Genomic DNA, 24757 nt, shown 5'->3' with positions numbered 1-24757 from the left:
CACTCGGAGGTGCCAGCCATCTGGGAGAGGGAGCAAGGGACAGGGCTGCGTGTGCAGGGCACAGAACAGCACGAGGGCGGCCTTGCACGCCTGGTGGGACCTCGGACGTCCCGTCCCTGTGCTCTCCATGGCTCTCACCTTCTGAGAAGGCCTCCATGCCCTTCGGGAAGGCCTGCTTGTGCCCTGCCAGAGCCCCTGCTTGGTTAAAGCACAGCCCGGGGGGCTTCCCTGGTGGCGCAGTGGTTGAGAGTCTGCCTGCCGATGCAGGGGACACGGGTTCGTGCCCCGGTCCGGGAGGATCCCACATGCCACGGAGCGGCTGGGCCCGTGAGCCGTGGATGCTGAGCCTGCATGTCCAGAGCCTGTGCTCCGCAACGGGAGAGGCCACAACAGTGAGAGGCCTGCATACCGCAAAAAAAAAAGCACAGCCCGGTGTGGCATGGCCACTGTGGTCACTACCAGTGTGTGCAGGGCGCAGGCTAGCCACCACTTACTGAGGCTGACTGTGCTGGGCACTCTCTGCTATGCCAGTAAGTCCCCCCAGCACCCCCAGTCTGCAGATAAACAAACGGAAGCACATAGAGGCTGGGCAGCTCGCCCAAGCTCACCCAGGCTGGTGCTCCATCTCAGCACCACCATTCTTTGCGGTGGCCCCGTGGTGGCCCTCCACGCTGGCCACCACCTTGCCTGCCTGGAGCTGACCCCACAGACTGGGGCTCAGTACCACCACTGCATTTGGAGCTCATGGCAGCCTAAGCTCTGGCTCACCTGCCCACACACACAGCGGGGCCTGGGACCGGGGCAGGCTTGCTCTCAGCCCCTGGCCCTGCCATGGCTCTGGACTCGCTGCTCGGTTTCCTCATCGGTAACTCAGGCGGGTCACGCCTCCGAGGCTGTCGAGGGGCTGACCCAGGGGGAAGGTGGAGTAGACCTCTGGTCACATTGTCATCTTTCCCCCTCAGGGAGGCCCAGGGTGGGCAGAGGCTGGTGCTCGTCACGCTGCACGAAGAGGAGTTCGAGTTCAGGTCCCCCGGCAGCGTGGCCATCGCCGAGTTGGTGGCCATGTTTCTGGAGGGCTTGAAGGAGAGGTCCGTGTTCGCCATGGCCCTGCAGGACAGGAAGGCCACAGGTACCCAGCCAGGTGGGGAGGGGACCCGGTGAAGGTGGGTGGCTTGCTCGTGCCAGGTCCCGGTGGTCACGTGGCAGGCAGGGCACAAGGACTCGAGCGGACAGAGGGAGAGAGGCCACCAAGCACTCGGGGGGCAGCGGTAGGCAAGGCCTTCCCATGTGCAAGATGAGGGGACTCCAGGAGGGGTCTCAAACCCTCCAAAGTGAAGTGCGCTGAGGGCTGTCCTTGTGCCGGAAGCATGGGAAGGGCCAGCGCCCTCACCTGCAGAGAAGAGCTGGGCCACCCTCCCGTGCCTTGCATACCATCCCCACAGCTGCCTTGTTGTCCCATTTTACAGACAAGGACTGGAGGCTCAGAGAAGGGACGCAACTTGTCCAGGGCCACACAGCTCAGGAGGGGGGTTGGGGGCGGGGTGAGCCCGGGCAGTCGAGTTCTCGGCCACGGCTTCCCTGAGCATGGCTGGAAATCAGGCTTCAGGCGGGAGGGGGCAGGGGAGGGCTGTGCACAGGATCTTCAGTGCAGTAAGAAACGTCAGCAGAAGCTTTGCCACTGGGGCCCATTCCATCCTCACAACAGCCCCAGGAGGGAGGGATGACTTTCTTCATTTTACAGTTGAGGAAACAGGCTCAGAGAGGTCACCCAGCTCCCGGGCAGGCTTGGTGACTGCCAGCTGGTATTCTGTTCCCTTGGTCCACCTGCCTCCCGGCTTGCCAGCCATCTCCTGGTCAGGCGTCTGAGCAGGTCTCCCCAGTTCCTGCCACCCCAGGCTCTGTGCCTGTCCAGGCCCCCTGAGGGCCAGAGCTCTGGGAATCCCACCACCAGCTCACGGTCAGGGTGGCTTTGGGCCCACTGCTGTGCATCTCCGTTTCCCCACCGGTCAAAGGACATGGCCCACAGGATGCCACCATAGCCTGTGGCCTCCGCTGAGCCCTTGGGAAATGGCGTCTTCTCTGCCCCGTGTGTGTGTCCGTGTGACCTGGATTTGTAGATGATGCCACCCTCCTGCCCTTCAAGAAGGGGGACTTGCTGATCCTGACAGCGAAGCAGGGCCTGCTGACCTCTGAGAACTGGACCCTGGCCCAGAATGACAGGACCAAGAAGACGGGGCTGGTGCCCACGGCCTGCCTCTACACTATCCCAACGGTCACCAAGCCCTCGGCAGAGCTGCTGGTAACTCATATGCTCCCCTGCCCTCAGCTGGGTACCCGTGGGCACCTGGGGAGGTGGCCGAGATGCCCGGCCCGGGGTCCTAGCTCAGGGGCCGGGGACCCACCTCACGGATCCTGGGCAATCACGTCAGCTCTGCCCAGCCCCATCGTCCTTCTGGGGTGACGGAGAGTCAGGAAGTGCTTGTGCAGTGAGTGCCTGGTGCAGTGCTCGGCATTTAGTAGGTGCTCAATCAGTGGGCATTCCTTCCACGCCTCCCACCAGGGAGTGTCCTGGGGATGCATCCATCCTTGTGTCAGCCTCATTTAAACCCTGACCCAGGGGGGCTCAAGTCTCCCTACCCCTGACGGCCACCCCACCCCAGCGCCCAAGACCAGCCCCCCAGGGAGACAGGACAGACAGGCCTTCCAGCGTGCAGTTATTGAGTGCCAACTGCATGCCCTGTGCCTGCAGTACAGGACTGAACACAGTAGTATCTCCGCCCTCAAGGAGCACGGGGACGAATGACGACTTGATGGCAAGTGAACGAAGTGCCACCAAGAAGGAGTACCTGTTGTTATGGGAGCAAATCCTAGGGCGGGGGCTTGCCCTGTCTGGGAAGGCATCCCTGAGGGACTGGCACCTGTGCTGAAGCCGGAAGGAGTGGGCCTGAGAGCCCTCCTAAGGGAAGGGAAACAGGCTCAGAGACACTGAGTCACTGATCCTGGGTCACACAGCAGGTGACACAAGAAGGGTAGACCCAGGCCTATCCAGCCCCGTGGTCCGGCCCCTCCCGAGTCTCTGAGGCAACCAGGCCAGGAGGAGCTAGTGGGCAGAGGCTCCTGGACACCCACAGACCCATGCCCTCACAGAGCTTGCTGGCCATGCCACGAGAGAAGCGGAAGCTGGCAGCCCAGGAGGGGCGGCCTGCAGAGCCGGCCCCTGAGGAGCAGCCTGAGGAGAAGCTGCACACCTTGGAGGAATTCTCCTACGAGTTTTTTAGGTGACTGCCCTGCCCACCCCCAGAACCCACCCCAAGCAGCCTCTCTCTACTCTCTGGGGGCTGGAGGCCATGAAAGCAGGTGCACTGCCCGCCTGGCCTCGCTGGGCAGGGAGGGGACCCTCTGACCCTCCCACGACCACCCCGTTTCTGAGCTGAGTGCTGTGGGCACAGAGGGCATCCCCGTGGGGACCTGCACTGGAGCCCGGGGCTCTCTTGCCACTGTGTGCGCGTGGCTCGTGGTAGGGAGGCCTTCACCCCTGCCTCGATCCCTGACAGGGTTCCGGAGAAGGAGACAGTCAGCAGAGCCGTGCTGCCCCTGGCCCGGACCCGGGGCCACCTGTGGGCCCACTCAGCCGAGCCGCTGCGGCAGCCTCTGCTCAGGCGCGTCCACGCCGACGCCGAGCTGCGGGACGTCGCCTGTCGGATCTTCATCGATATCCTTTCCCGGCCAGCCTGCCCCAGCCCCGCAGCCCGCCCACCCGCCAGGGGGGAAGATCTCCCAGGGCACAGCGCTGCCCCAGGGTCCGCGCGGGGCCGGGCTCGGGGGTCAGCGGTGACAGGCAGCCCCGCCGGCGCGTTCTCCTTGACGGCTGCACCCGTCCTCAGGTACATGGGCGACTACCCCTCTCGGAAGGCCTGGAGCTCCCTGGAGCTTACCGACCAGATCTTCTCGGCGGCCCTGCAGCAGGCGGCCCTGCAGGATGAGGTTTACTGCCAGATCCTGAAGCAGCTGACACACAACACCAACAGGTCTGTGGGGACCGGGGAGGGGCAGAGGGCACCGCGCGCGCGGGTTGCCATGCCCAGGGCCCCCTCAGGCCTCGCCCCAGCCCCCGAGGCTGTGTCCACTGTTCAGAGGGGGAGGCGGCCCCTCATAGAGGCGACCCTCGCAGTAACGGTGGGAAGGTTGGGGCCCGATGTGTCCCTGAACTCCTGGGCTGGCCAGAGTCGGGGCGGGGGGGTGGGGGGGAGGCAGACCTGCCCTGGGCCCTGCCTCTCCCCCTCTCTCCTTTGTCACCTGGGCAGGCCCTAGCCTCTCTAAACCTCAGTGCCCTACTCCACAAAATGGGCACAATAGCACCCCCTCCCCTCCTCGTGGGCAGGGAAGCCTTGGTGGCATTGGCAGCAGGGCAGCGGCTGCCTTGCCCAGGGCCTCAGGCAGGCCTCAGCTCATAGCATAAATCCTACAAAGCCCCATCTCCCCGAGGTGCCTGGCTGGCCCGGGCCTCCGGGGGGGCCCCTCCTGGGCTGACCGGCGCCTCCATCCGCAGGCACAGCGAGCAGCGGGGCTGGCAGCTGCTGTGGTTCTGCACCGGCCTCTTCCCGCCTGGCAAGGCGCTGCTTCCCCACGCCCAGAAATTCATAGACACGCGGAGAAGGAAGGTGCTGGCCCCTGACTGCAGCCGCCGCATCCAGAGGGTCCTGAGGTGAGCCTGACAGCTCCTGGGCCCCCGGGAACGTCGGCTTGGGGAAGCCGGGGGGCCCCGCTGGCCCTTCAGGAGCTCATGGTCCAGTGGGGACACCCGCCAGTGGAGCCAGGCTCGGCTTCCTCTCTAGAGGCTGGTGTCAGTTTGCGGAGGCGGGACCAGGTCCCAGCAGCCCGGGAGGAAGATGGAGAGTGAGGCCCCAGAGGGTCGCAGGGCGGCCAGGCTGGTCAGTGGAGGTTTCTGGCCATGAGCTCCTCCTTCCCCCGTGGCTGCCTGTCCAGGGCAGAGAAGGAACTACTCTGAGGCCAGAGGATGACCTTGATGTCCCCAGCCAGCTGTGTGTCCCCCTAGCCCAGCCCACAGTAGTTGAGCTCAGACCCATCCCTGCCAGCCCGTCCTGCAGTTCCTCCCCGGCTCTGCCTGTCCTCCAGCCCTGGCTTGGTCTCCTGTGTCTGTGGGAGAGGGTGGGGTGACCTGGTGAGCAGACGTGACAGTGAGTGGCACCCTGGGTCGCGGTGGGGAAGGTGGGTGTCCCCATCCCAACTCCCCGCCCAGCTGTGTGGGAATGAGAACACGACCCACCCTGCCTACTGGTGCCGGGCCCAGGACCCCTGGCCAGCCTGGGTCCCCTCCCCATGTGTGTCCTCAGAACCTCGGGGCACCTGGGAGTGAGGCCAGGCTGGCCGCTGGTGCCTCCTCTAGGCCATGTGCCCAGCACCGCAGGCAGGGCAGCCCCCAGGGAATGGCGGTGGTCTCGGGGTTGGCTTTTGTTTTGTACCTGGCACAGAGCTTAGCTTAGAGGCTGGGGACGGGCCGGGCCCAGGTGAGGGTGTCGGGTGGCACGTGCAGCGTGTGCACTGTCTGCTCCAGGACGGGGCCCCGGAAGCAGCCCCCGCACCAGGTGGAGGTGGAGGCCATGGAGCAGAACATCTCCCGCATTTGCCACAGGATCTACTTGCCCAACGACACGAGCGAGGTGAGGCCCTGCGCCCCCCAGGGACCCGCAGCCAGAGCAAGGTCCCTCCCCACGGGGGTCACCCGAGGAGAGCCGGGAGACACCGCCCGACACAGCTGTTTCCAATATAGAGTGGATGGTCTCCCCTTCAGCGCTCTCCTAGCCCTGACCCGTCTCCCCCGAAACTACCGCTTCGCCCCACCCTGGTCCCCACGAGCATGAACTGAGTGCTGGGCGCCCTCAGGTGCTCTGAGCTGCACAGGGGAGGGATGGGCCCCGGGGAGGCTGTAGTGCAGTCGGGAGTCCGGACGTCCCAAAGGTGTGGGGGGCATTCCAGGCTGGGCACAAGGGGGCAGAGGCCACAGGGCTGGGCAACAAGGCTGAGTCCCAGGGCCTGGGGGCCCCTCGGGCTTCCGACCCGGCCCCGGGACATGGTGAGCAAGGGCCGCCATGGGGTGCCTGCGGACAGAGCCCAGTCGGCCTCTGGGGACGGCAGAGGGGACAGGTGGGAGGCGGGAGACCCTCGGCCAAGGGGCAAAAGTGGAGCGAGGGGGCCCTCACAGCCCTCCCCAAGCGGACTGTGGTCTTGACAAAGTTCCCACAGTCTGGCGGCAGGCTCTCAGAGCAAGTTCAAAAGGCTGGGACTCTTGGGACCCCAAGACGGCGAGTCCTGTGACCAAACAGCACACACATCCGGCCAGGTTTCCAGGGGGGGAGTCTTGCCCTTCTCAGGACAGGGCAGGGGTGACCCCAGCCCCAGTCGGCAGGCTGTTGAGGGTCACCCCGGGCCGAGCCGCGTCCTGAGACGTTCCCCTGCCCCCTCTCTGCCCAGATGATGGAGGTGGGCACCAACCCCCGGGGGCGGGAGGTGTGCGACAGCATCGCTGCCCGGCTGCAGCTCGCCTCCTGGGAGGGCTGCAGCCTCTTCATCAAGATCGCGGACAAGGTGCGCGGCCCAGCAGGCCAGGGGCCGGGAGGGAGGGCAGGCGGGCGGGGGTCTCCCACGTGCGCTGGGCCAGGCCCCCGCGGCACACAGGCTGAAGGGACGTAGGCGGGAGGGGTCAGAGCCCCGGTGCGGCACCTAGCCTCCCAGGCCAGAGATGGGTCCCTGGATGCCGCACACCTGCATGCCTCCCTGTGCCCTCCTCTCCACCCGCCCCAGGTTATCAGCCAGAAGGAGGGAGACTTCTTCTTTGACTCCTTGAGGCAGGTGGCCGACTGGGTGAAGAAGAACAAGCCCCAGAAGGAAGGTGAGGGGAGGGCTCTGTGGGGCAGGCTGGGGCCAGGAAGGAGGGGAGGGGTCGGGAAGGAGGGGTGGGGCCGGTAAGGAGGGGTAGGGCCGGAAAGGAGGGGAGGGGCCGGAAGGGAGGGGAGGGGCCGGTAAGGAGGGGTGGGGCCGGGAAGGAGGGGTGGGGCCGGGAAGGAGGGGTGGGGCGGGGAAGGAGGGGTGGGGCGGGGAAGGAGGGGTGGGGCCGGGACGGAGGGGTGGGGCCGGGAAGGAGGGGAGGGGCCGGGAAGGAGGGGTGGGGCAGGGACGGAGAAGAGGGGCCGGGAAGGAGGGGTGGGGCCGGGAAGGAGGGGAGGGGCCGGGAGGCCGGGAAGGGGAGGTGCGGCGGGGAAGGGGCGTTGCGGGGATGTGAGGCGGGGCAGGGCTTGTCTGCCTCCTGGGCCAGGGCCAGGGGGCTCCCCGGGCCACTCCTGCATGGCTATGCCCGTTCATTTATTCATTCATTCTCATTCCCCTGGAGCTCTCCCAACTCCGGCAGGGGCCGGGCATGCGGCGGGCCTAGAACACATGGCGGGACTGCGGGGTGATGGAGGGTGCATGGGGGCAGAGAGGGCGGAACAGGGCCTGACCCCACGGGGAGATCCGCGAATGCTGCCGGAAGAGGGGCTTCTACACTCATCTTGAGGGATGAGGAAGAGCTGGGGGCCAGGGAGGAAGAGGCGTGGAGGCTGTCCAGCTGGGGAGGCCGCAGTAGCAAACACAGCGGCGATGCGAGGGGCCAAGGGGCAGGGTGCGGGGGTGGGTGGGCAGCGCCCTGGCCTGCTGGGCCAGGGACAGGCTTGGTGCTCACTGCCACCCCTGTCCAGGGGCCGCTGTGACGCTCCCCTACCAGGTGTACTTCATGCGGAAACTGTGGCTCAGCGTGGCCCCAGGGAGAGATGTGAAGGCAGACACCATACTCCATTACCATCAGGTACCCGGGCCGCCCCTCCTGGTGGGCGTTGGGGCCACCCTCGCTCCAGCCCACACCTGCCCTGAGAGTGGAGCACGGCCGCCTTGCCCCTGGGCACCCAGCTCCCGCCCACGGCCTCACGGTGGGCCGGCCGCGCCCCTGAGGGTTCTGGAGCCAGGAGCAGAGGGACAGCGGCGTCTGGAGACAGCGGCCGTACCAGCACCTTCAGCATGCCTGCCTGCCGGGGCGGGGAGGCGCGCAGAGCCCTGCAGCCCGTGGAGCACTGGCCCTCGCCCTGAAGCGGGTAGAGCAGGCCTCGGCCTCCACGGCGAGACGGCAGGGAGCCCTGCCTCCACTCGGCGGCTTTCCCTGCGCTGGACACCGTACCCTGATGACCTTAGCTTTTTGCGGGCTCGGTTTCCTGGATGGGGGCGGGCTACCACATGAGCGTGAAGCCGGGGGTGGCTGCAGCCTAAAGTCCAGCTTGTCCTGCACCCAGGAGCTGCCCAAGTACCTGCGTGGGTTCCACAAGTGTTCGCAGGAGGATGCCGTCCACCTGGCAGGCCTCATCTACAAGGCCCAGTTTGGCAATGACCGGTCCCAGCTAGCTAGCATGCCCAAGGTCCTGAGGGAACTCGTGCCTGAGAACCTCACACGTCTGATGTCCTCAGAGGAATGGAAGAAGGTCATTGGCAGGGGCTGGGGAGGGGCCCCTCGGCTGCTGCCCCTACAGGGACCCCGCCCAGGTGCCACCGTCGGGGGTGGCCTGGGTCCGCTGTAGCACCTTCCCCGCGCTGTCCACGGCCTCAGGCAGCAGCTGCCGCTCTGGGCCAGGACCTCGGGGCCTTGTGTGGCAGCCCGGTCGGGCAGTGGCCTCCACTCAGGCCCTCACTGGCCCTTGCTTCCCCCAGCGCATCCTCCTGGCCTGTGACAAGCGCAGGGACATGACAGTGGAGGAGGCCAAGGTGGCCTTCCTGAAGTGGATCTGCCGGTGGCCCACCTTCGGGTCTGCCTTCTTCGAGGTGAAGGTAGGCCGCGCCCCAAGCCCGGCCATCCTGGGCACGCAGGCCCCCCCCGGCTCTGGCCCCAGCAGCCTGAGCTTCTCCCCTAAACACGCCACGGGCAGGGCCAGCGGCCAGGTCTGGGGGAGCAAGTGTGCACGTGTGTGCGTGCATGCGTCTAGGGGAGGGGCCGCCTGGCCTCCCAGGCTGGGCTGTGATCACTGTGGCCCCCCTCCCTCCCCAGCAAACCTCGGAGCCCTCCTACCCGGATATCATCCTCATCGCCATCAACCGGCACGGGGTTCTGCTCATCCACCCCAAGACCAAGGTAGTGGGAGGACCCCGGGGACTGCGCCAGGGTCCTGGGGCCCCTGCACAGGTGGGGCTGCCCTCCTGGCCTCCCACACATGGCCCCGTGGGCTCTGGAGGACCCCGGGCAGCAGCTCAGACTCAGGGCCCCTGGGCCGTCTGGGCTTTGATTGGCTCCTTCCCACCGCCTGCTGTGCCCCCAGGACCTGCTCACCACCTACCCGTTCACCAAGATTGCCAGCTGGAGCAGCGGTAGCACTTACTTCCACATGGTGCTGGGGAGCCTGGGCCGGGGCAGCCGCCTGCTGTGTGAGACCTCTCTGGTGAGCCCGAGGCCCGGGGGTCTTCTCCCAGCCCAGACACAAAGGACCCAGAGGCTCCGGACACTGGGTTTCCCCGACCCTGACCCAACCCCCCTGGCCACCGGGCGAGTTGCTCCCTGGGAGCACGTGGCCCCCATGCCTGGGGTGGGCAGGCCAGGCTGGGCCGGCAGAGGAAGGAGGTGCAGCTCAGGAAGGGCTGGGCCTGTCACCCAGGGGAGCAACAAGGCCTGGCAGGGGGGCCTGTGGTCCCAGGGAGGGAAGGGGACTCGGGGCCCGGCCGCAGGAGCCCTGTTTCTCTCCTCATGCCCTGCCCACTGGCCCGAGCCCCGCTTAGCTGTACCACTCAGACTCCGACCCCACCCTTCCCCCCGTCCAGGGCTACAAGATGGACGACCTGCTGACCTCGTACGTGCAGCAGCTGCTGAGCACCGTGAACAAGCAGCGGGGCCCCCAGACCTCAGTCCCGGCCGGTCCCTAGCAGCGGGGCCCTCTTGCCCATTCAGCCATCCTTCGCAATCGGGGTGTCCTGGTGGCACTTCCCGAGGGCCCTTCTCTGGGCCCAAGGCCTGCCCTCTGGTGGCAGCCTTTCAAGTCACCCTCTCCCCAGAACCCCCAGCACCACCACCCTGTGGCACTCCAGGGGCCCCCTCCCCTGGGTGCTGACTCTGAGGGCCGAAGGGCAGGGCCGGGGCTGGCAGGCCTCCAGGCCGACGGATGGATGGCGGGGAGGACGCTCCCCGCCCCAGGAATGTTCAATAAAAGTTCCGCAGAGCAGTGGGGAGTGTGTCAGCGAGAGACGAGGGTCGGGTTGGGGCTCGGGTGGGCAGGAGGTCCAGCAAAGGGTTCCTTCCAGAGAAAGCAAAAAGCACTGCGGCCCGTCCAGGCCCAGCGGAGGACAGCTCCGTCCTCAGGGAGTGACTTCCTTCGTGTCTCCCTCCTCCCTTTCCTTCCACCCGCCCCCCTTCCCTTCCTCCTCCTCAGACTGCGGAGACACTTTCTACGGGCCCTTCTGCACACCTTTCCTCCTTCCCCCACTCGGCACCGGACACGGGCTACCGCCAGGAGGGTCTGGTGGAGGTGGCCGCTGCCTTCGCTGCCCCGAGGGCGGAGCTGCATGCGGGGCCTCGGAGCCTGGGCTGGGCGCACGGCCCCCCGCCAGCCCTGTCGGAGCCTGTCCCCCGACTCCTCCCACCGGGCCAGCCTTCAAGGACTGAGGGTCTCTGTCCGCAGCCTGGCCCTGGGATGCCTGTCCGGTCTGGCGTCTGTCTCCCTAACCCTGCGGCAGAGTGTCCACCGCAGTGTCACAAACCACGCAAGCCCTGGGGTCGTGTAGAGAAGCCTTCATTTGTTGTGCAAGTGTGAGTCCCAACACCAGGGTCCCACGCTGTCCTCCCCGGAGGGCAGGAACGAGCCGCCCACCAGAGCCCACCACCTCCTGGCCCCAGGCTGCACCGGGGAGTCAGCGTGTGCCCTGGCGGCGGGGCGAGCGGGGGCCCTCCTGCTGCTGCGTGGGCTGAAGAAGCAGGACTCACCGGCCTGGCCTGGGCACGAGGCTCCTGCTTGGCTGAGCGCGTGCGTGGTCGGGGGACTGCAGGGTGGTTCCCCGGGGGCGCCCACCCACAAGGCCCTGGGGTCCGGGTGGCCACCTGGCCGTGGGCTACACCCGGGCCCCGGGGGGCGGAAGCTGGCCAAGCTGCCACAGAATGTGAGCCACGAGGCCTCCTGCAGGGATGGGACAGGTCAGGACAGGCCGACCCAGGTGACCCTGGCCCTATTTGCTTCTGTCCTTGGAAGACCTCGGGCTGAAGCTGTGGACGAAGATGTGTCACAGGCTTGCCACGCCCAGGCCCCTGCCCCGTGGCCTCTGGCCTCATGGAAGGAGGGAGGGGAGGGACGGGATGCCTTGTGGTGGGGAGGAGGATGCTGAGCGGAGAGACGGGCAGGGAGAAGCCGCAGGTTCAGGCAGCGGGGGCGGGCAGCGAAGCCGCAGGGAGCAGCGGGCGGGCCTCTCAGGCGGGCTGGAGGCCCGCGGGCTTGGGCTGCGCCCTGCGGGCTGCCAGCTCCGACAGCTTCTTCAGCCGCTTCTTCAGCTCCAGCGGGAACTTCTCGTAGCACCTCTTACACACGGGCTTCATGTCGAACTCCACGAACTTGTTCCTGCGGAGGAGGGGCAGCAGCCAGGAGAGCCGGGGTCTCCTCGGACCCCCAGCCCAGAGCCCACCACCTCCCCTACCCCAGCCTGTCCCCCCCGCCAGCCGGCCAGGTCCAGGGGGTGCCTTCTGGCCGGACGCCATGGGAGACGAGGAGATGGGCCTCCAGGCCTCCCTTTCTGCCTAGAGACTTCTCTTGAATGCTGAAACTCCAGAACCTTCCCTCTTGTCCTCAGAAGCCGGGCCGCACCTCACCTCACCGCTCCAGCTGTCCTCCCCCCTCTCAGCCTCCTAGGTGAGGTCTGGCTCCCTCGGCTCTGAGCGTGCTTGGTGCTCCCTGAGCCGGAGTGTCTTTCCCTCCCCAGAGGCCAGCGCCCTTCCGAGTGCGGAGGAGGCTCGTGAGACTCTTCCTCCCAACATGCCCTGGGGGGTCCCTGGACCTGCCTTCTCGGGGCTGGGGCTGCCCCTGCTCCCACTGCATCCCCAGGGCCTGATAACAGTGGGCGTTCAGGGAAAGTCCGCTGAAGGGAAGAGCCCATGGCAAGCCGACTCCAACGTGAGCCCCCGACGGGCTCCAGGGGGAGGGAGGGGGACGCCCTGCAGGTCTCCGCCCCCCTCGGCCCCTGACCCCCGGGAGCCAGCACGACTTACTTCAGGGTGAGCCGGCTGTTGCAGGTGGAACAGGAGAAGCAGTGCACACACCAGGCCTTGTTGAGGGCCGACACCACTGTGAGGGGCAGATGGGGGCTTAGCGGCACCCCCAGGCCAGCCACAGGCCCAGCTGTGCACACGGAGGGCCAGCTGGGCGCGCAGCTGCAGGACCCACAGCCCAGAGAGCGCGGGGGAACGGGGCCTGGGGCGGGAAGGGGGCACAGGGACAGGGGGGCCTTACCATCACCCTCGATCACGTGGCTGCAGGTGTAGCAGACGTCCCCAAAGAGCTGTGGACAGAGCAGGTGTTAAACTCGCTGCAGGCATTCGTGCCCCCAGCCCAGAGCCAGGGGTGTGGCCCCCACCCACCCCCCAAAGAGCAGCTCTCATCAGCCACCTGGGCCTCCTGCCAGGGCACAGCCTCAGGCCTGAGGGTCCATCAGAACTACCTCCTGGGAAAGCAGGTGGAGGCATGGCTCCCCCTAAGGCCCCTTTGCTCCCGCCCGTGTCCTGACAAGTGTGGGCAAGGCAGTAATCCTGTCCTCTGTGCCAGAACAGCTGGGCAGCTTTGCCAGGCCTGGCGGGGGGGAGGATATGGTGGTACATGTCACCCCAAGAGCCCAGGACTTAACACTGCCATCTCATTCAGTGCCCGGGGCATGCCTGGGCCACAAGGCACGTTTCTCAAATGGGGACACTGTGGCCCAGAGGGCTGCCCCGGTCCTGAGACCCTGAGCTCACAGGCCTGGCCTCAGCACCCACGGCAGGGTCCCCAGGGGCCGCCCCATGTCCTCTCCTGCCACTCACACAGCCGCCTTCCCAGCCCGCGCCCTGCCGGCTCCCCGCAGCTCCCGCCTCCCCGGTCCCGGGCCCTACCTGGTTGTAGTGGGTCTCACAGTAGGCCAGGCCCTTCTTCTCATAGTGCCGGTGCCCCAGGAACGGCTTCTCACACTTGGCGCAGACAAAGTGCTGGGGGGGGGGTGCAGGGAGGGCAGCGTCAGGCCTGGAGTGACCTCCCAGCGCACAGCCAGGAAGCGGAGGCTGGTGGGTGGGGGGCCTCGCTGGGCTGACTCCTCCACGGACTGCTCCTGGTCAGCAGACCCCACTCCATCCCTGATGCCCGGTGGCGCTGCATCCTCCCCGGGCCCATGGGGCACCCTCGGGCCCCGTGTCGGGGCCGGCAAGGTGCCCGGGCCATGGCGGGCTGCACCGTCTGCCTCTGGTGCACACCTCTACAGGCCTAGAGTCACCAGGCACACCTTCTGCCCGTGGAGGCTGTGGCGTGTGAGGATTCACCCTCCCCCGGGGGGCTGGGGCCGAGCCAGGACCCTCGCCAAGAGGCCACCCAGGGCAGAGACTGTGGGACACAGAGCTGGCCCGGTCACGGGCTTGCACGCCTCCTGGCCAGGTGGTGTCCCTAAGGCCATCAGAGCCCCCGGCACAGGGGTGAGTGTTCCCGAACAGCCAGTCGGACACACCTGAGCACCTCGCCTGCAGGTGGGCCGGACACGCAGCCACTTCCGTCAACCGCAATCCCACAGGGCACCCTGGGCCAGTGTCCCCAAGGTGTTCTCATGACTTTGGAATCCTCTAGAAGGCCAGGATGGGGAGGGAGGGAGGGGGTGTGCCTGCCCGGCCATGGCCTGTGGGCTCAAATCTCCTGGGTCCCGTGGACAGACCTGTCCCAGACCAGGGGTGAGGAGGGGTAGCACCCATGAGGAAGGTCCCCGCTGGGAGCCAGCCACATGGCCTGGGGGCTGGAGGGCGTGTGGAGGGGTTTCAGGGCCAGGCTGGCTGGGGACGGAAGCCAGGGCGCCCACCTGCTGTCCAGGCTGGCCTCGCTCACCTCCACGTGCCACTGCTTGCCCAACGCGTTGACCACACGGCCCTCGATGGGCCGGCGGCAGGCCCCACAGATGGGGACACCCATCTTGTCATGGCAGGGCAGGCAGTAGAGCTCGCCCTTCAGCTCGCGGGCCTCTGCAGTCAGCTCCTTCCTGGAAGACAGCGTGAAGCCCCCGGGTGACCACCCTGCCCTTCTGTGGCCTGTCGTGCTGGGAGGGTCACCCCAGCCCCTCCAGCGCCAGGGAAGCAGCTTCCTGAGACACACCCGCCACCTCCACCCCCCACCAGCTCGGTCCCAGCAGAGCGCCTGCCCGGGGCAGGCGTTGCTTTCATCTCTGCTCTCTTTGGAGACTTCCTGTGCCCCAGACGGGCCCCGGGGCACAGGATTCCCACCGGGCCCTTGCAGAAGGCGGCCTGTGTCCGGCACAGATCTGTTCCTCGGGCCCCCGCCCTCCAGACCAGACTGGGCGTCTGGGGCCGGCATGAGGGCATGGCTCCGTGGCCTCTCCTTCCTCCCTCATCCGCTCCACCTCAGGCTCACCCTCCGCACCTGGGATTCCCTCCTCTCGGCTTCACCGGGGCGGGGGGCCCAGCCCTCACTCACCCGTGAGTCCTCCCGCCAGCCTCCCCTGAGAGAGGCGTTTCCTGCAGCAGTGCCCTCCCGGACCCATGCTACCTTGCACTGCACCCCCCTCTCCGGATGCCCCTCTCTGCCCCCCCGGTGCTCTCCTGCCGCCCCATCACTGCCCCGGGCGGCTGGCCCACCTCCGCCCGGCTCTCCCCGTTCCCGGTCAGCCGGGCCCCGGCTGTGCACCTACCCGCAGTGGGTGCAGCTGAAGTGGTCTGGGTGGTACGCATCATTCTTGAACATGAGGGGCTGCTCGTCAATGACCAGGTGGCAGCGCTGACAGATGTACTTGCCCAGGCCCTTGGCCTTCTCACGGTTGTGGCAGGGTCGGCACAGGTGCCTGTGAGAAGTGAGGTGGGGGTCAGGGGCAGAGCCACTCCTCTTCCTCCCCAGGCAGCCTGGGCCACCTCCCTGGAGAAGACGCCCCCGGCCCCCGTCCACAGCTTGAACAAACGCCTGCCGGGAAGCCTAGGGGGGCTCAGCTCGGTGGTCCAGAAAAGCAAGCTAGCAGTCCTGCGGCCGGGAGGGCCACGGGTGCACCCTCTAAAAGGAGCCTCTGCACGGGACAAAGAGCAGAAGGAAACACAGCAGCACGCCGTGTTTGGACAGTACAGAAAATGGGGTGTTTTTCTTCTTTACGCTTTTTCTGAGCCTGGGACATCGTGTGTGGATGAGAGCAGACATTTCATGGACATTTGCTGAAAAATTCATTTTATTTTTCAAATGTCTTTTAACACACACGAGTGACCGTATAGTGACTTTCATGCCCAGCCCAGGGGCCAAGGAGTGCCAGGCCCGTTGGGCCTGCACGCCTGCTTCCTCAGGGGTCGGCCCGACAAAGAGGAACCCGGACGTCTACAGGCTCCCTCTGTCTCCAAAGACAAGTGCAGCTGTGTCAGATGGAGGCCCCCAGACCCAGGAACTGTCATTACAGAGTCTTTTTTGTAAAGACCTCAGAGTAATTTCTGATGTTACTCCCTCCATAGGGCCACAGCTGCGGTCTCTACCGAGAGAGAAATCAACATGGTTTCTGTTTCCTTGGGCCTCAAAGGCGGCAGGAATTTAGATTCAGGGTCTCCGAGCGAAGATGCACAAAGGCCCCAGTGCACTGCTCCCATCCCCCACCTGCCACCCAGTCTGCCAGTGCTCTCAGCATCCGGGCCCTCCTTCCCTCCCTTTCCAGGTCCCCAACCCACTCTCACCAGCCTCCCGGCCACCTGATACCGGTGCGGGCCTCTTTTAGAGGCAGGTCAGGGAGTCCACTTAAGAGAGTAACTCTCAAGACTCAGGAACCCCCGAGCAGGTGTGGTGGGCAGACCCTAGGTGCCCGGGCAGCCAACTCCATGCCCTTGACCGCGGTGCCTCCTACCGCGTTTGGGTCTGGACTGCCCTGTGCTTGCCCTTAGTGTGTCTTAGCTCCCCGGGGTGAAGGGCAAGGGGCCCGAGGGAGTGCCCAGCAGCCATCTGGTAAGCTGCTGACCAGCTCCCAGCTGTGCTCTTCTGGACCCTTTGTGCCCCACACAGGGCAGCGGCTCAGGACAGGTCTTCTGAAGCGTAAGTGGGTGAATGATTGTAAAAGACAAGAAGGGAAGGACGGCAGGCGTCATCTCCCCACGACGACGTGGCCACCAAGACTGGAAGGTCGTCTCCTGGCCTGGGACCCCCAGCTCACTCTACCGGCCCAGGGGCCACAGACGTGGCCCGTGGCTACAGTCCCCATCTCCCTTCCGTCCCCAGATCCCTGAAGCCCAGTGGGCTCTCCCCGCCCCACTCTCCCCCAGACACCCCATGCCCCAGCCCCATCCCAGGCCTCCTGCCACGGCGGGGCCTCACCACGCCCACGCCCATGCCTGCCGCCTGCTGCGTCTCTGCCACAGACAGGGCATTTATTCCCTACAACCCCACTCCAATCCTGGTGACTCGTCTTTAGCAGTAGGACAATGTGCAACCCATACGGAACGGTTTTTGTTTCAAAGATATAGAAATGAGCGCAACTCCTCAAAATTCTGTTGCGACGGTCAGTGCCCTTAAAACCACCGCCATCGGTCACCTGACAGCAGCCAGCCAGACTCCCACATTTCAAGTCACCGTGAGCCAGTTCTCCCAGACAGCCACCCCGGGCCACAGCGGGGAGGGGGGCCGCATACCCCACCGGCTCCCAGGCATGACAGAACTGAGCAGTCCCGCCCTCTTGATGGAACCCCAGACGGGAAACGCCTTTTCAACAGACCTGATCCCAGCGCCAGATCTAAAGGCAACCTGCAGAATTTTTTCCCAGGTAGAATGAAGATGGAACCTAAGAATGTTACCACTGAGCTGCAACCGAAGAAGAGAACAAACCACATACGCATACAGCCTGAGTTTCAGAGTGACACACGCTTGAGTCCAAATGCGGGCTCGGCCACCCCACTGGTTTGTTGTTGGCCAGTTACCTCACCTCTCTGAGCCCCTGTTTCCCCGTCTGTAAAATGGGCAGTAATCCCAAGTGCACGGGTTTGTGCAAAAGAATTTGACAGTACTTGTGGCAGGTACTTCCCAGGGATGGCTGTGTACATCTTTCAACATTGTCACTAAAAAGTTTTTTGAAGTCTTTTGAAATTAGGAATGGTGATTCGGCTCCCTGTGTACCGGATGCATCGCTTTGGGAAAGACGGGGAGAACCAAGCTCTGCTGGAGCCGTCACAGGAGCAGTCACTGTCAACATCCAAACACCCCGCAGACTCCCAGGAAGAGCTGTGGGGCAGGTGGGCGGCGGGCCGCAGCGACCCTCTTCCCAGGCTTCCCGTCCAGAGGAGGAGCCCACACAGGCGAGGGCCAGGCCTCCGGGTCCCCACAGGCACAGACAGCGCCCCATTATGAGGCAGCCTGCAGCTGGGCCCCGTTCGAGATAAAGGCCGTGATTTATTCCGCTCGCCCAAACGGGGCCCCATTATACGGGGCAGGACACAAGGACCCTAAGGAAGCGTCCTTAAAGAGTCCCCTCTCATTGGACCAAACAAGACTCCTTGGCCTCCCACCCTCCCCATTCACAAGACCCCCTCTGCCGATGGCCAGTGCGGGCTTGGGCGCCCAGGCCCGTTGCCATGGCGGCCAGCCCCTCCCTGGCCCCCTCCCCGCCTCCCAGGAAATTACCCTGATCTGAAACGTCCTGTTGTGTCTGTCGGTCCCAGCCAGGCCTCCCACCCGGCCGGCGCCCACTCTGCGGCTTCGAAGACAGTCGCACACTCGGCCTCTGTGACGCTCAGTGGCCCAGCTGGGGGTGGTGGGGGGGGGACGGCTGGGACACACTGGAATATTCACGGCCCAGCGGCAGCAGAGGCAGCCAGAGGAGTGGCCCACCACACAGGGGACCCCTCAGGAATGAAGCGGCCTTTCAGGGCCCGAGGGGCTGCAGCCTAGCCTCCTCTCCTTAAATAGCCAGCCGGCCTCCACCACAGCTGCGCGGAGCCCACCACCCACCCACAGGCTGCAGCCCGCCTGCCGCCCCAGACCCGCCGACAGAGGTAAGGGCAGGGCCTGGCGGGGCGGGCGGGGAGCTTAGGCCCCAGCAGAGGCACAGGCAGAGCAGGGCAGGGACGTGAGCCCAGCCCCGTCCCCGAGACGCCTCTCCGTGGTCGGGCTACGACCTAGTCATCCAGGCCGCCCCGGGTCTGAATGAGAGCAGCGCACAGGCAGTGTTCCTGTCTCCCTGTCCGGGCTCTTAAAGGAAGAGTGAGCACCCGGCCTGTGGTCCCACGGCTGCAGGGACAGCCCCCGTGCCCCTCACCTCGAGCCAGGCAGCTCCAGGAGGGGCCAGGGGAGGAGTCGGGAGAGAGAGGTGCTGGCGGCCGATGCCCGGCAGACGGCCACCCCCCGCCACCAGGCCCGCCCACGTCCCCTCCGCGGAGACCAAGCCCTGCACCTGACCAAGGCCGGGGCCCCAAGCCCGCCCAGGCCCGGGCCAAACTGCACGCACCCCAGTCGCCTTGCCCGAGCTGAGCGACACGCCGAGGGGCAGCGAGGGCGGGCGTTTCTGGGGACCCGCAGAGAGGACCAGGGGCCACTGCGGACCGCACGGCTGGACCAGCACCGAAACTCCTAACGTGGGGGAGGGGAGAGGAACCCCGGCACAGCAGAAGCGAGCCTGAAAGCATTCTGAAACCAAGTCTGCGCCCCCGGAGAGAGCACAGCGCACGCAGCCTTCGGCCTGGGAGGCAGAGGGCACGGGGCGGGAGCAGGAAGCCAGGCGCTAGCCCGGCCACCAGGTGCCACCTGTGCAGGCTCGCGGGGCCCACGCTCGGTTCGCTGCTCTGCCGTCACCATCGTGCCGCCTTTCGAACAAGGGGTGGTGCCAACTGTGTCGCTGGTCCTGGGGCCAGGCCCCCGGGGGAGCCGCTGAGCCGGGGAGGAAACGCCAGCCCTAGCTCTAGCAGCCAGGAGCCGTAGGTGGGGGTGTTGGCTGTCCCCGCCGGGTCTTCCTGACCTGACTTCCTACTCCAAGGCCGTCGCCTGGCCAAGTGACCCTGGGCAAGTTAGCTGATGCTGAGCCTCCATTTCCTCATCTGTAAAATGAGGCAACTGACGCCTGCCCCTCAGGACTGGTGTGCGGTGTCCAGGCAGGCCCGCCGCCTCGTGCCGCCCAGAGGAGGTGGTCAGTACCTGGGAGTGGCCCTCACGGAGCGGCCGGGTGCCGACTGCACCGCCGCGGGGCACAGCCCGGGCCCGAGGTCAGCCCAGAGCGGAGGGCACCCAGCCCCAGGTTTCCAACAGGCCCCCTCCCTCACTTGGCCTCCAGACCACCCCCCTCAAGTCACACACACCTGGAGCAACAGGCAATAATCCCTGTAGTAGAATTTCAGGCAGCCTGAACCACTCTGGAGCCAGGAGACATCATCAGGGCAGGGGAACTGTCCTGGACCCCTTCAATAATTAAAATGTGACATGATCGGGCAAGCGCCCGCCCTCGGCTTGAGGACGACTGGCCAGATGCTCTCTGCCACTCACCCGCAGCCATCTGTGGTGGTTAACGAGGCATGAGGCTGCTGCCGGCCCGACAGCCCCTCGTCCCCGCAGTCTGGACCACCCTCCCTCCCTCTACTATGGGAACCCACGCCTGGGGATGGCGCCCAGCCTCCTCCTCAGGGCTGACGTGCCCATGCCCACGGGGCACCTGTCAGCCCCGCCAGGGCTATTATCATGGGCATGAAAGGGGAGGGCTAAGAGCCAGGAGAAGTTTGCAGGCAACTTGCTCCGGGTCCCGTTGCTCGGCCGGGCCACGACGCCGCACAAGCTGCCCCGCTTCCTGCTGCTTCCCGCGTCTCCTGCTCCCCTGCAGCCCAACCGCACAGGCAGGGAGTGGAGGTGTTGGGGGCGGGGCTTCAGGGGAGCCCCAGAAGCTGCGCTGCAGGCAGGGGCACGCGAGGCTGAAACTGACCCCCACTCGGGGCTGTGGACTGTGTGGGGTGTGCACAGAGGGCGCTCTGGCCCGGCTGTCCTGCCTTCTCCTGCCCACACCCCCAGGTCCCAGGCCTGGCGAGGGAGGCGGGGTGTTAGGGACCTTCCCTCTCCTTTCTGGATCTCCCGAGTTGACCAAAATCAAAATAGGAACCTGTTACTCTGTCTGCTGGGGCGGCAGCAAAGGTCACCCACTCAGACCTGGGGTCGGCAGACAGAAATGGCTTGTTAGCAAGGCCAGCAGGGCTCCGAGCTGCGCGGCCCCTCAGGTGTAGGTAAACCAGGCGGGCGAGGCCAGGCAGAGACAGGCCACCTCCCTGGGCCCCGGGCCTCTCTGGGGCTGCAGATCTTGGCCAGAAAACCCTGGCAGGTCTCTCCACCTCTGGGAGAAATGGCTCTTCCTCTCCTGGGAAAGAATCTGCCTCTTGGTAGTTAAACTACCCTGGGTGGTAAAATACCCGCTGCAGGCCTGGGGCCCAAGGGCTTTCTAAAACACAGGTCTCCACTCATGAAGATGCCTACTGTGGGGCTGGTGGGCTAAGTCCAGAAAGTTCAAGAGACCTTGGGATCCAGGCCCGGATGGCCCCCAGGTGCCGGCGGACAGAGCAGGCCTCTGCGCCCCCCGACACTCTGACACTGCATTCCCAGCCAGGCCCTCCTGTGGCGGGTGCCGGGTGCCGAGTGCTGGGAGAACTGGGGAAGCCGGTGGGCAGGTGGGTCAGGGAGGGGCGCGCAGGGTTCTCCCGAGGCTGAAGAGAAGCTGGTCGAGCTCCACACACCGGGCCCTCAGGAATAGGTGACCTGCTCACCCACCCATGAGAAGTGGGGCTCAGGGGCCCCATGCACCCCGCCCCTCAGACAGCACACAGGGGAAAGGGACAGAAAACGTGGGGCTCCTCCCCCCGCCCTCGCACCCCCCAGAGCCTCAGACAGACGGGTCACCACGCTCTCCCTGTGGTGCTGACTCCATCCCCCAGGCCTGAGAGGTGGCCTTCCGGGTCACCAGGGTCCAGCCAGGGCCTTCACATGCCCTGTAGGGACGTGGCTGCACAGTGGGGAGCCGGCCCCAGCAGCAGCTTAGCACCCAGTCCCTGGTTTTGGTTTTGCTTCCTGCTGAAGTTCAGAAAGCCTGTGATGCCTGCCCACCCCCAGATGGACCCAAGAGGTGTCCTCAGTGGCCCCCGAGGCAATGCCGAGCGTGGAACAGGGTCGGGGCCGGCAGGTACCGCAGGCTTCCGAGGGCTCACGTCTGCAGAGGGTGATGCCCCGCCGGTCGCAGGCTCTCCAGGGCCTGTCTGCTTGTTCCCTCCAGGCTCAGCCCCGGGCTCTACCTCCAGCTAAAGCATGAATGGCCTCGAGGTGGCTTCCCCAGGCCTGATGGCCAACTCCTCCCTGGCCCCCACGGAGCAATGTGGCCAAGAAACGCCGCTGGAGAACGTCCTCTTTGCCTCCTTCTACCTCCTGGATTTCATCCTGGCTTTTGTTGGCAACTCCCTGGCCCTGTGGCTCTTCGTCCGGGACCACAAGTCCGGCACCCCTGCCAACGTGTTCCTGATGCACCTGGCCGTGGCCGACCTGTCCTGCGTGCTGGTCCTGCCCACCCGCCTTGTCTACCACTTCTCGGGGAGCCACTGGCCGTTTGGGGAGATCCCGTGCCGGCTCACCGGCTTCCTCTTCTACCTCAACATGTACGCCAGCATCTACTTTCTCACCTGCATCAGCGCTGACCGCTTCCTGGCCATCGTGCACCCCGTCAAGTCCCTCAAGCTCCGCAGGCCCCTCCACGCCCACCTGGCCTGCGCCTTCCTCTGGGTGATGGTGGCCGTGGCCATGGCCCCGCTGCTGGTGAGCCCACAAACGGTGCGGACCAACCGCACGGTGGTCTGCCTGCAGCTGTACAGGGAGAAGGCCTCCCAGCACGCCTTTGCGTCTCTGGCCGTGGCCTTCACCTTCCCGTTCGTCACCACGGTCACCTGCTACCTGCTCATCATCCGCAGCCTGCGGCAGGGCCCACGCGTGGAGCGGCGCCTCAAGAACAAGGCGGTGCGCATGATCGCCGCGGTGCTGGCCATCTTCCTCGTCTGCTTCGTGCCCTACCACGTCCACCGCTCCGTCTACGTGCTGCGCTACCGCGGCCACCGCGCCTCGTGCGCCGCCCAGCGCGCGCTGGCGCTCGGCAACCGCATCACGTCCTGCCTCAGCAGCCTCAACGGCGCTCTCGACCCCATCATGTACTTCTTCGTGGCCGAGAAGTTCCGAGACGCCCTGTGCAGCCTGCTGTGCGGCAAGAGGCTGCCGGGGCCGCCCCCCAGCGCCGACGGGAAGACCAACGAGAGCTCGCTGAGCGCCAGGTCGGAGCTGTGAGCCGGGGGCCACCGCTCTGAGCACCGCCTCGTCCACGAGGACCACCCCTCAGACTCACCACCAAGGAGGAGCCCGCCTCCGCCCCAGCGGCCCCGAGAAAACAAACCGCAGCCTCAGCGGGCCCCCCCCACCTGCTCCGAGGCCCGAACTCATCACCCGGCGCTGAGTTCTGTCTTCTCTGCCACGCAAATCCCTGAACAGGGAGAACAGAAGGGACCAGACGGCCACCCCCCCGCGGAGACTGGCCCTGCTCACTCACAGCTACGAGGCACTCAGCAACTTCACCCCCTGCTGAGGGGGCACGGAGGCCAGAAACATTCCTGAACAATGAGCGTCTTTCTTTCCCAAGGGCAGCCTGCGAGGTTCCGGGCCTCCTTCCCCCGACGGAGACAGAAACGCGCGGTGGTGAAGCTTTGCAGAGAGGACGCGGGAGACAGCTGCAACCGGCCACCGGCCACCGGAAGAGGGGGCACTGGAAGCTGGGCGGGGGCGGGGGGGGGGAGGCTAAAGGTTTTCTCTCAAGTGCAAGGTGCTTTGAGGTCCCTTTGTGGCACCTTTGCCAAAGAACTCTGCGTTTAGGGGACACAAGCTATAAATTAGAACCCAACACTGTAAGCACATTTCAGGGTGGTCACCAGGTGACAGCCAGCAACATGGGCGGGGCCTGTGAGGCACATCAGCTCTCCATCCCTCCTGCCAGAAACCCACACACAGACCTGCACGGGCCCGACAATCCCCAGGGCTTCTCGGCACTTGCCCAGTCCCTCCCGAGTCCCCGTGGAACACACGCTATGGGTGGACGGTCACAGGGAGCTGAGCTTTGTCACCGCCGGGTGGTGGGGAGGGCAAGGCCCGGCCTGTGAACCCGTCTCCCACTAACCCAGACCCTCCTTCCCAGGAGGCTTCCACCAGTCCCGGCGGGCCAAGCTTTGAGCTGTTTTGCTTATAGGGTGGCCTGATCGCCCTCACCGGTCCTTTCTTGTACTTGATTATACTGATCATAAACATAACTGTACTTTAGTAACTGAAGGTTATTCTGTTTGGTTAACACAACTCCCTCCCCAGAACTTTTCTTCCCTCTGACCCAAGAATGGCAAAGCGGAGGCAAAGGCAGCAGTGTGGACTATGGTTCTGGTGGCCCTACGGTGGGCCTGCCCCGCGCAGACTCTGAAGTTCTGCCCCATGGGCTTCAGAGCGCCGACCTGGGCTGGAGGGTGCGCGTAGGGCCCCCGCACTCCTTTCATCACAGCGATACTTTACTTTGCTGAGCACGTCCAGCCTCTTCTGGATTTTTCCAGCAGAGCACCGGAGCAGGGGTCCCAGCATGAGCTGCGGCTCAGGCCCACACCCGCCAGGTGACCCCACGGACCAGCATGGGCCCCCCCCCGCCCCGCTGCACTGTCTGCCCCCCGATGGTCTCTCAGATCCACACCCAGTACCCAGGCTGCTACCGAGTGCTCCGCAGACACCAAGACGGACAACACACGCCTCTGGTGGGGCAGGCAGACGGGCGAGATCACCACAGCAGTGTCGGGAAGGGGCGCTCGACAGGCACCAGAGAATGTGACAGGTGCCCAGACGGGAGGGCATGGGAGACGGACAGCTAGGGCGCTGCTAATGAAGCAGGCCTGCTCTTCCCTGAGGCCTGGCTGTCGGCAGAGGGGAAACTCGGAGTTGGTTGGTTGGTTGGGCTCTGTGGCATTTGGGGTGCCTCCTGGACACCAAGTGGAGCTGGCATGTGGGCAGTGGGGTACTCTGGGAGAGGTCTGGGGTGGAGGCGGACATCTGGATTGCCCAGCACACACTCACCATGTGAGGCACCGGGACTTTGGGCCCAGTGCAGATCCCCAGAGGAGCCCAACATGGAGAGATGGGTGGAGGAAAGTGAGCCAGGAGAGGAGAGGGACAGCGCAGCTGTGAAGTAGGAGGAAACTCCCAGAACACAGGGGCCTGGGTGCCCAGAGAGGAGCGGGGGCTGCCGTGAAGGCCGCGGGGACACTGACCAGCCTCGGCGGCGGGGAGCAGACCGGAGGACCCAGCTGGTGGGCTGGGGAGGGCTGCAGGGAATCGCTGTGGAAAGAAGGCTCAGAGGGTGCTTTGAACCCTGGGGGCCACCGAGCCTGAGCCCTTAGAAAGGGAGAGAGCGGAGCAGAGCCATGAGCCCCCGCTGGAGAGGGTGTGTGGAGTGAGCAGGGCTTTGGGGTGCAGGGACA

The 24757-nt window shown here is 65.7% G+C and overlaps 3 protein-coding genes across 5 annotated transcripts in view; 2 read left to right on the top strand and 1 right to left on the bottom strand.

Moving 5' to 3' along the window:
* Window positions 1–10369, top strand: part of MYO7B (myosin VIIB) — a 91832-nt gene extending 81463 nt beyond the window's left edge. The window contains exons 34-48 of the mRNA XM_082630160.1: window positions 963–1129; window positions 2118–2299; window positions 3148–3278; window positions 3555–3712; window positions 3875–4028; window positions 4550–4705; window positions 5576–5681; window positions 6493–6606; window positions 6823–6910; window positions 7755–7861; window positions 8340–8525; window positions 8752–8868; window positions 9086–9169; window positions 9354–9473; window positions 9850–10369. Coding sequence (XP_082486286.1) covers window positions 963–1129; window positions 2118–2299; window positions 3148–3278; window positions 3555–3712; window positions 3875–4028; window positions 4550–4705; window positions 5576–5681; window positions 6493–6606; window positions 6823–6910; window positions 7755–7861; window positions 8340–8525; window positions 8752–8868; window positions 9086–9169; window positions 9354–9473; window positions 9850–9951 — 1972 coding nt within the window. The 3' untranslated portion in view covers window positions 9952–10369. The remainder of the gene's footprint in view (window positions 1–962; window positions 1130–2117; window positions 2300–3147; window positions 3279–3554; window positions 3713–3874; window positions 4029–4549; window positions 4706–5575; window positions 5682–6492; window positions 6607–6822; window positions 6911–7754; window positions 7862–8339; window positions 8526–8751; window positions 8869–9085; window positions 9170–9353; window positions 9474–9849) is intronic.
* A 429-nt stretch (window positions 10370–10798) lies between these two features.
* LIMS2 (LIM zinc finger domain containing 2) overlaps window positions 10799–24757 on the bottom strand; it is a 31753-nt gene continuing 17794 nt past the window's right edge. For all 3 annotated transcript variants that reach the window (XM_082631394.1, XM_082631393.1, XM_082631392.1), the window contains 6 exons: window positions 14938–15087; window positions 14121–14271; window positions 13151–13243; window positions 12516–12564; window positions 12275–12350; window positions 10799–11630 (listed from right to left, as the gene is read on the bottom strand). In XM_082631394.1, coding sequence (XP_082487520.1) covers window positions 11483–11630; window positions 12275–12350; window positions 12516–12564; window positions 13151–13243; window positions 14121–14271; window positions 14938–15087 — 667 coding nt within the window. In that variant the 3' untranslated portion in view covers window positions 10799–11482. The remainder of the gene's footprint in view (window positions 11631–12274; window positions 12351–12515; window positions 12565–13150; window positions 13244–14120; window positions 14272–14937; window positions 15088–24757) is intronic.
* GPR17 (G protein-coupled receptor 17) lies at window positions 18286–22544 on the top strand (the record flags this gene model as incomplete). The annotated part of the gene is made up of 1 exon (XM_082630966.1): window positions 18286–22544. The coding sequence occupies exon 1, from the start codon at window positions 21525–21527 to the stop codon at window positions 22542–22544; it is 1020 nt and encodes a 339-aa protein (XP_082487092.1). The 5' UTR covers window positions 18286–21524.

This window comes from Mesoplodon mirus (assembly GCF_964341445.2).
Source record: "Mesoplodon mirus genome assembly, chromosome: 8".
NCBI lineage: Eukaryota > Metazoa > Chordata > Mammalia > Artiodactyla > Ziphiidae > Mesoplodon > Mesoplodon mirus.
This window is presented reverse-complemented; position numbering and strand designations above follow the sequence as displayed.